The sequence below is a fragment of the Priapulus caudatus genome, unplaced genomic scaffold, assembly GCF_000485595.1.
Source record: "Priapulus caudatus unplaced genomic scaffold, Priapulus_caudatus-5.0.1 Scaffold363, whole genome shotgun sequence".
Taxonomy (NCBI): Eukaryota; Metazoa; Priapulida; class Priapulimorpha; order Priapulimorphida; family Priapulidae; genus Priapulus; species Priapulus caudatus.
The window spans coordinates 209,684-219,190 of NW_014577424.1; the positions used below are offsets into that span (position 1 = coordinate 209,684).

Here is a 9,507-nt window from a genome sequence, read left to right on the forward strand (position 1 = left end):
GTACACATACATGCATGCACACGCATGCACATACACGCGCAAACATACACAAACATATGCACACACACACACACACACACACACACACACACACACACACACACACACACACACACACACACACACACACACACACACACACACACTAGTCTACGTGTATACTACTTATATACAATAGCATTCGCATAGTGTTGCACGCATACACACATGCGCACTCACTAATACATGTGAAATACGATAACGTAACCCTGCTATAGATTAAGTGAAATCACCCTTATTACACGTAAGGCCTGTGTTTAGTAGCTCTAGCAGTGTAGTAGCTCTAGCAGTGTAGCCCTACACTCCACAGCACGCCTGTGAGTGTGAAACAGCGAAGGTCTAGAGCTTAAGTCTATAGGTGTTTTTAATTGTCTATAAGCACAAGCGCATTATGTATGAGACCGGTGTCTGTGCATGGTGGCATGCAGATCATGTCTATATATTATGAAGGGTGATTAATTAGCTGTCATGCAAAGGTGACACCATGTGTATAACGTGTTTATAACTCATATCAATCTCGCCTGTTGGGCCTGCATCGACTTCAGACTGAAAGTATATATATACTAGAGCACTCGGAGAGCCCAGACCTCAGCCAAAGCAGCTGAATTCTCTCAATGTGAAATTTTTTATTAATGAATTAATTAAGTGAAGAAATTAATTAATTAATTAATTAATTAAATAATTAATTGGATCCGGATTAGTGCGAGCGTGCAGGTGGGGGAGGACTGTGGTTGCCCCTTAGCCTGTGGTTGCGTGTTTGTAAGTCTACACCCAGCGCACCTAGCGGAAGTGAACTGAAATGTGCATGTTCACAAACCCACAAACCCACAAACCAACACTCAAACACACGCCGGTGAAAACATAACCTCCGCCAAGCCCCTGGCGGAGGTAATAATGAGCCTTGATACCATACTGCAACCCAGCATAGTCGCTGACAAATGCTGACAGCCATGCAAGCAGCTGTCAATATATGGCAGGGTTATGGGTTTAGGGTACATATATCTATCGTGACACCCTGCGCGTGGGTACGCGTTCTTCACTCGTCCGTCTCGCAAGTGTTCGCAAATATTTGCTAGACGAAGCATTTTCGTCAACGGTTCAAGCGCGGCAAGCTCCTTCAGTTTTCGGTGTTTATCGGGAAATTACCCCCTCGGGTGGGAAGCGAGAATATTTGCATAGTAATACATTGCTTGGGTAATACTAATTGCAGGCAAGGTAGAACTGGCAACCCACTGGAACTGAGCCCCCTCAATGGAAAGCTGAAGAATCCAGTACGCGCGCGCGAGTTTGCGATGACGAACATACGTTTCCAGCAGGAGCTGGGTGAGGGAGCCTTCGGCAAAGTCTACAAGGGAGAGCTAATGGGTCTCAACGGAGACGTAGCCATAACGCAGGTTTGTCATCAACTGCTGGCAGCGCCATCTGTCGGGAGATAATAGTAGTAATGTATATATTATACTCTCGTAGCAGAGGCAATACGTTTGAGCTTTAACCGTCGTTACATGCTTTTTCAGATTGATTCCATTAAAGCCGCAATATGCGCATCCAAAAGCTAATTTCTCCAATACTAGACTAGCAAATACTTCGTGTCATGCATAATCACACTACCTTATGACAAAATAAACTCTAGTTCCTCCCATTTCACTGCGCGTTGTCTTATAAAAGGTATTTGAAAATACCTCCAATGTTGTTCAAATTCTCCGATGTTATTGACACGTTTGTGTTGCTCTGCCAAGCAACCGTACAACGGGTGCAACCCGTAGCAACATGTGACGTCACCTAACCGATTCGGGGCTAAATTTGTTGGCAAACAATTCGGCGTTGGCGCCAGATTGCCAGATTTTGCACCTCTTTCTTGTGGGTTTTAAGCAAACGTGCAGTGAAATGGGAGGAACTAGAGTTTATTTTGTCATAATGTAGTGTGATTACATGCATGACACGAAGTATTTGCTAGTCTAGTACGTACTGGAGAAATTAGCGTTTGGATGCGCATATTGCGGCTTTAACTTCATGTGGCCACGGCAGTCAGGTTCTTTCTCAACGACTTACCAACTCCATCTGTTATGCTCATTCACAGTTTGTGTTCTTATAACACTGATTTAACGATGGAACCAAGAGCTACGGCAAGTTTGCCGTAAAACAGTTTTGAAATAATAAAACTATTTTCCCCATTTTCCCGTCATACATTCTATGTGTTATTTGCTCTTGATATGGAACCAATTTGTAATGCTCTCTGTTACTCCATTGTCTAGGTCGCGGTTAAGACGCTTAAAGAGAACGCGTCCCCCAAGATCCAGCAGGATTTCCGGAGGGAAGTGGATCTCATGACTGACCTACGTCATCCGAACATTGTCTGTCTGATCGGAGTCTGCATTAAGGAAGAGCCGATGTGTATGCTGTTTGAGTTTATGGCTCAGGTTCGTGTCTGCCTAGCTCCATAGCTATGTAGCTCTACCGCGTGTCTGTCATGTCTGGCAGGGAGGCCTGCACGAGTTTCTCATCATGCGCTCGTTAAGGATCATTAATAATCATTCATAATTGTTAATAATCGTCGTTGCAGGGAGACCTGCACGAGTTCCTCGTCATGCGCTCGCCGCACTCCGACGTCTCGATGAGCAGTGGCGAGGACAACCAGCACCTTCTCGACCACGCCGACTTCTTCTACATCGCCATCCAGATCTCCGCCGGCATGGAGTACCTCTCCAGCCGCCATTTTGTTCACCGCGACCTCGCCGCGCGCAACTGCCTCGTCGGCGACCAGCTGACGATCAAGATCTCCGACTTCGGGCTGTCGCGCGACATCTACTCGTCCGATTACTACCGCGTGCAGTCGAAGTCGCTTCTGCCTGTGCGGTGGATGCCCCCGGAGGCGATCCTCTACGGGAAGTTTTCGATGGAGAGCGATGTGTGGTCGTACGGCGTCGTGCTCTGGGAGATCTTCAGCTACGGACTGCAGCCGTACTACGGCTACAACAACCAGGAGGTGATCGAGATGGTGCGCGGCCACCAGATCCTGCCGTGTCCGGACGACTGCCCCGCGCGCGTCTACGCGCTCATGGTCGAGTGCTGGCACGAGGTGCCGACGCGGCGGCCGTCGTTCAAGGAGCTGTACGCGCGGCTGCGCGCGTGGGACGCCGGCAACGCGGCGGCGGCCGCCGTGGCGCTCGCCGGCGGCAGCGTGGCACACTCTAGCAGCACGCAGCACTCGAGCAACGGTCCGAGCGTGCACACGGGCTCGACGAATCTCAGCGCGTCGCAGAGTCCGCCGCCGGCCGGGCTTCCGCAGCACCCCGCTGCCGCCGCCGCGGGTCGTGGCGTGCTGGGGAACTACATGCAGAGCGTCGGCGCGCAGCAGTACCGGCCGCAGATGGTCGTCAACCAGCGGCCGGGCGTCGGCTACTGTCCGCAGAACTCGATCGTGCGGCCGTACGGCGGCGGTCCGTTGATGACGCGGCCTCCGATGATGCCCTCCGCGTACATGGTGGGAGACGCAAGGACGTCGAACCTGTGACTAGTGTAAACTGTCTATCTGGTCACGTCGCGAGAGACGCTAACACATCAAGCTTGTGACCAGTGTAAACTGATGTCTATCTGGTCACAAGACGGTGGATGCTAACACATCAAGCATTTGACTATGCTGATGCCCATATCTGGTCACATTGCGAGAGACGTCAAACCTGTGACCAGCGTAAGCTGTGGACGACGGATGTCTGTATTTGAGGATGGACGTCTTGGACCATGTATCAAGCAAAGTATTGGCCTGCGAACAGTATTTGTGTAATGCACGCGTGCATGTGTAATGTGACACCCTTACGGTAAACCCAGTGACTGCTTGTGGGGGTCGACCGACTGCTGCTCGAAGTACTATGCTATTCAACAGTAACTGTAAATACATGCGACTTTTGTATGCTTCTCGAGAGAAATGTCGTTGCGATGGTTTTGGTGTCACGTATAATCAGAGCTGTCCGTTTTATTCACCGTTCTGCTTTTTCACGAAGAACAGATCATACGTTGAAGGTCGGGCGTTTGTCAGCCAACTTCAGATTCTTCATTATAACGATGCTTGCTTAGAATTGAATTGATGCAAGGTATTTTTTATCCATTTATAACTTATTTGTGTCTAGGTTAAAGGCTACTTGCTAAGAGATCAGAAGGTTCATGTAGAGTAAAACCATAAGTTGATGGAGTACACTGATTGTAAATCTTTGTGCCATATTTGTGTTTGGTAGCTTTAAATTGTAAATAGAATATTAACTGGAGTTGTATTGAACCCAAGACCGTTGTCATGTGTAATTGGGTATATGCTATATATACCTTAATATCAAAGTTTGACACGCAATTCAAAAATTGTGTATGCTCATCATCTCAGAGTGTTGTGTTTGGGGTTCTGTCACTGTTCTGTTTTTTCTTAAATTTTCTGTTCGTTCATGCAAACATGAAGAGCAGTAGATGATAGCATTGCCAATGGTTTTCACTGCACTGTACTAGTGGTATTTGAGGATTTTCGCATACAGTGCTGACACCTATCAGAGAGGAAAGCATAGTTTGCGCTTACTTTTTCATACGAATGAAGTGTCTATGGTTAACAAACAGCTGCTGGAAGGACATTCAGCCGTATTTAGATAAGTTAAGGTGTCCGGATATAGGTGTAAACTCGCAAAAGCAATTAATACAACCAATTCACAGCTGCTGTGTATAATTGTACACTTTATTTATTACCAGTGAGGTTCTAGCATTAGGCATTTACTATAATCTCTATTTTTGTACAGATTTGCTTCTTTGTGTCTTATACTGTCTGTCGGTTGGTAAGAAAGCTGTTTTGTCTGTTATTATTCAGGCTTTAGGTTGCAAACCTGGGTCCACTCCGATTTCATGTTTGTCATTGTGTACGTGGTGATATTATTTTATCCTGAGCTGGGAATTCATTGCATCACATCGTGGCAATATGCATGATGCATATTTTGTTCAATTGTGATTGTTTACATGCATATTGTAGTTCATTAAAGTAAGGGTTAAATTAAAGTTAGCTAAAGCAGGGTACGTGTTCAGTGAGCCATATCTCATTGATATAATTATCATCTACTCAAGTGTTTACTTGAACGAAAAGTCTTTTGTACATACTAAATGTTGAAGGCAAAATAAAGTTATTAATACTTGTAAATATATGTGAATTGCTGTGGAACAAAATTCATGATATATACGACATAAGCTGGGCGTCACTGTCCACAATTGAATTTGCAATTATTGTGATTGTTACAAATCTGTGTACAAACGTTGTTATTTGAGCAGACGTACCTAATCTTGCCATTCACTGATGAGAGTTTTCATAAATAGAGAATGTTAACTTATAATATTAACATATAACATATAACAACATAACTTTGATCTATAAGAGATGTCTATATTTGGGTATATGATTGCGTGCGCATTTCGGGCTGCAGTCCTCTTAAACGAGCGGTCCTTAACATTTTTGTGTGTCATTGACCCCTTTGAGAATCTGGTGAAAACTACAGACCCCTCCCCAGAAAAATGCACATAAGCACATAAACACAAGATTTTGCATATAAGGGGGTTTACGGACCCATGCCACATAAGCACCATAAACACAAGATTTTGCATATAAGGGGGTTTACGGACCCTCTGAAGCCCATTCATGGACCCAAAGGTATCCATGGATCACAGGTTGCATGGAAGAATGCAAGAACGCATGTCTTAAACTATCCCGCCGATCACAACCATACTAGGCACGAGTTCCTGTGGCTGCTGGGACGTTCATCGAATAACAAATAATATTTAGAAATTATTTAAACGGAATATTAATTTATCCCGTACCACTCGATCTCTACAAACACGCATAAAACGGATTGCCAACTGAGAGCAGAAAAGCCAGTATATGCGTTTAGTTTGTTTCGATATAAACGTAAATAATGCATTATAATTTACAATGGTACTTTCACAAGTAATGATTTATTGTCTCTTCTTCAATATCCACGCAGTTTCACTTTCATTGATTACCTCGCTAAAGGTTCCATTATCTACCTCGTCTACACGCGTATGCAGTAAAATATGGCATTCTGGCGCCAACTTTCGTAAAAAATAATCGATCAAATCCACCAGTAAGTTATACAGTACCAGTTGCCTCGGACCTTGACAGGCTTCTTTCTCGCGATAAGTATGACATCAAAGGTATCCATGGATCACAGGTTGCATGGAAGAATGCAGGAGCGCATGTCTTAAACTATCCCGCCCGAGTCACAACCATACTAGGCACGAGTATCGCTGTGGCTGCCTGGGACGATTCATCGAATAACAAATAATTATTTAGAAAATTAGCAGGAAACTTATCACCTAAACAGGAAGGGAGGAGATCGACTGGCTGGAAACTTCCTTAAAGTTCATCAAGAAAACTAGAAGGTTGGGGCCTCAAGGCATCAGATGAAGCACAGGATACATAATTGTGCTAGCGTCGGAGGAACCAATCCCTGAGAAACTCCAAAGCTGACTACACTTCAAGACCCGGAGATAAGTTTCAACGAGACACAGGATTAATAATGACAGGAGTAAACCCATGCCATCGCGCCACATCAGAAATCAGCTTTCCCAAAGAAAGTCTACATTTCATTCATTTAAATGCTCGCAGTATCCTTCCTAAAATAGAATAATTTAGATATATTGCATGCAAGCTAGAATTGCAGTGATTGCGGTATCTGAGTCCTGGCTAGATGATTCAGGTTGATGACTCGAAATTAAAATTGAAAATTATAGTGTAGAAAGGGGATAGGATAGATCAGGTGTGGGGTGTGTATTTCATCAGGAATGATTTAGCATATAATATACGAACTGATATGGATAAAGTGGGGCTAGAAGCTATATGGGTTGATATCTTACTACCAAAATCGAAACCAATATTGACCGGGGTATGCTATCGACACCAAAAACAAGGCAACTTCTTCGAACTATTGGAAAATATTAGTAATAAATGCTGACAGGTTCAATGAGCAGGAAATTATTATATTAGGGGATTTCAATGTTAACGTTCTAGAAAAATCAACGGAAAATGTGATAGAATGCTTAAGGCTCTTAAAGATTACTGCTACCAATATATCTCAAACAAACTAATCACTACTCCGACCAGAGTAACTAATATAAGTGAGTCCGCCATCGATTTAATAATGGTTTTCTGATGCCTCTCAAAATTAGTCAATCAGGCATCATAGCCAAGGGAGTGAGGAGTGATCATTTTTTAACTTACTCTACTAGGAAAACTTCTAGACAGGCTATAGGTAAGCATAAAACTAGGAGAATTAGATCATTAAAAACATATAGTCCAGAGGTATTTAGAGATAAGTTAAATAGAGAAGCAATGGTGTAAAAATTTTAATGCGGATTCTTTGCATGGAAATTTTTCAAAAATACCTCCTAGAGGCCATTGACCTGTCGCCCCTATTAAACAAGTTAGATAAAACAAAGAACTGAGCCATGGTTTGATAGCGAGATTAGGGAGCTTATTCTGGAAAGAGATAGAAAATTACTGCTTTATACAAGGAGAAAGATGAAATTACATACAAGAATTTTAAATTGCTTAGAAACAAAGTTCAAAATAAAATTTAAGAAAGCAAAGGCTAATTACATTCAAAAAGGTTGAGGACCACAAAAATGACCCTAAAAAATTATGGCAGACTTTAAAGAGTATGGGGATGAAAAAATGAGGGAACCAGTAACTTGGGCGGGGTGGGGCTAAAAATTGGAGAAAATATATGTTTTGACAAAGCAATGTTGCAAATAATTTTAATAAGTATTTCACAAGTGTGGCCTCAAACTGCTGCGTGAACGATCTACCACAAAAAGAAGGACGTATGATGAGATTAGTCTTCAAAATTATATAGGGACAAAGGCGTAGTAGAAAATTCATTTACTTTTTACAACGATGGGAGAGGAAGAGGTGCTGCGGGTGCTGAAAAACATTAATACGGGTAAGGCTATTGGGTTAGATATAATATTCCTGCAAAATTTATAAAAGATGGATCAAACGTTATTTGCTCAGCTCTTACACATATGTAATCAACATGTCATTCATCAAGGAAAAATCCCTGATGGCATGAAGGCAGCAAGGGTCATTCCGATACATAAAAAGAATAGCAAACAGAACCGGAAACTATAGGCCTGTGTCAATTTTAAGTGTCATGTCCAAAGTTTTGGAGCGAATAGCCTATAACCAAATAGAGAAATATTTAATAGAAAATTCCTTACTGTATGAGTTCCAATCTGGCTTTAGATCAAAATTTTCAACTGACACAAGTTTAATCCATCTAACTGATATTATTCGTATTATGAGTGCGACAAAGGAAATCTAACTGGTATGGTTTTATTAGATCTTCAAAAAGCTTTTGATACGTTGACCATAAAATCCTACTAGCCAAGCTAAAACTATCGGAATGGATATAGGACTGTTAAATGGTTCGGTGCTTATCTCTCTGGTAGAAGCCAATTAACTGATGTAGGAGGTACCTTCTCTAATAAGGACCCTATTACATGTGGAGTACCACAAGGCTCGATTTTGGGTCCTCTGTTACTTCTGATTTATGTTAATGACATATGGCAAAGGCAGCTAACGTCAAGCTTTATCATATGCTGACGATTCGGCCTTAGTAGTTTCGGACAGAGGTACAGGCTATACAGGAAGAATTAAGTAGAGAATTGCATTCCATTAATAAATGGCTCAACGATAATAATTTATCCTTGCATCTTGGAAAAACTTAAGTATTATTTTTGGAACTAAACACAAACTCAGGAATAATCACAAACTGGACATCAATGTAATGGGGTGGCAATTGCACATAAAAATACAGTTAAGTATCTAGGAATAGACTTGGAAGACACCATGAGTGGTGAGATAACGGGAATTAAGGTTGTAAAAAAGATTAACAATAGATTGAAATTTCTTTCCAGAAAAGCTAAGTATTTAAACACGGCATGTAAAAGATTACTAGTTTCTGCCCTAATTCAATGTCACTTCGACTATGCAAGCAGCATATGGTACAGCAGTCTCACAAAGCGCACAAGGGCTAAGCTGCAAGTGTGTCAAAATAAAGCTATTAGATGTGTTCTCAACCTAGGTTCTAGAGCACACATAGGTGCTAGAGAGTTCAGGGCTGTAAATTGGGTACCTGTAGAGTTTAGGGTAATGCAACTGAAGGTCAATAGGGTTTTTAAAATATACATAATCTCGGCACACAGTATATGACAGAAGGTTTCATTGTTAACGTCAGAAGTCCATTAGTTTCAATACAAGGGAAGGTGAGATGTCTATTTTTAAACAGAGGGTGGGAAGCAGTGGGAAAAACTTATACTTATATTGCAATGAAGTCTTGGAACTCTCTACCACAGCAAGTTAGGACAAATTCTGTTTATTCTAGTTTTAAGTATAGTGTTAAGAAATGTTTGATGGAAAAGGTAGAATCGTTAGAG

The 9,507-nt window shown here is 42.4% G+C and overlaps 1 protein-coding gene across 1 annotated transcript in view; it reads left to right on the plus strand.

The window, feature by feature from the left end:
- Positions 1 to 5,210, plus strand: part of LOC106809556 (inactive tyrosine-protein kinase transmembrane receptor ROR1-like) — a gene marked incomplete at its 5' end in the record, with an annotated part of 9,229 nt that extends 4,019 nt beyond the window's left edge. Inside the window, 3 exon segments of the mRNA XM_014812678.1 lie at positions 1,250 to 1,433; positions 2,292 to 2,456; positions 2,600 to 5,210. Of these exon segments, the coding sequence (XP_014668164.1) occupies positions 1,250 to 1,433; positions 2,292 to 2,456; positions 2,600 to 3,550 (1,300 nt within the window).
- Between the last annotated feature and the right edge of the window lie 4,297 nt (positions 5,211 to 9,507).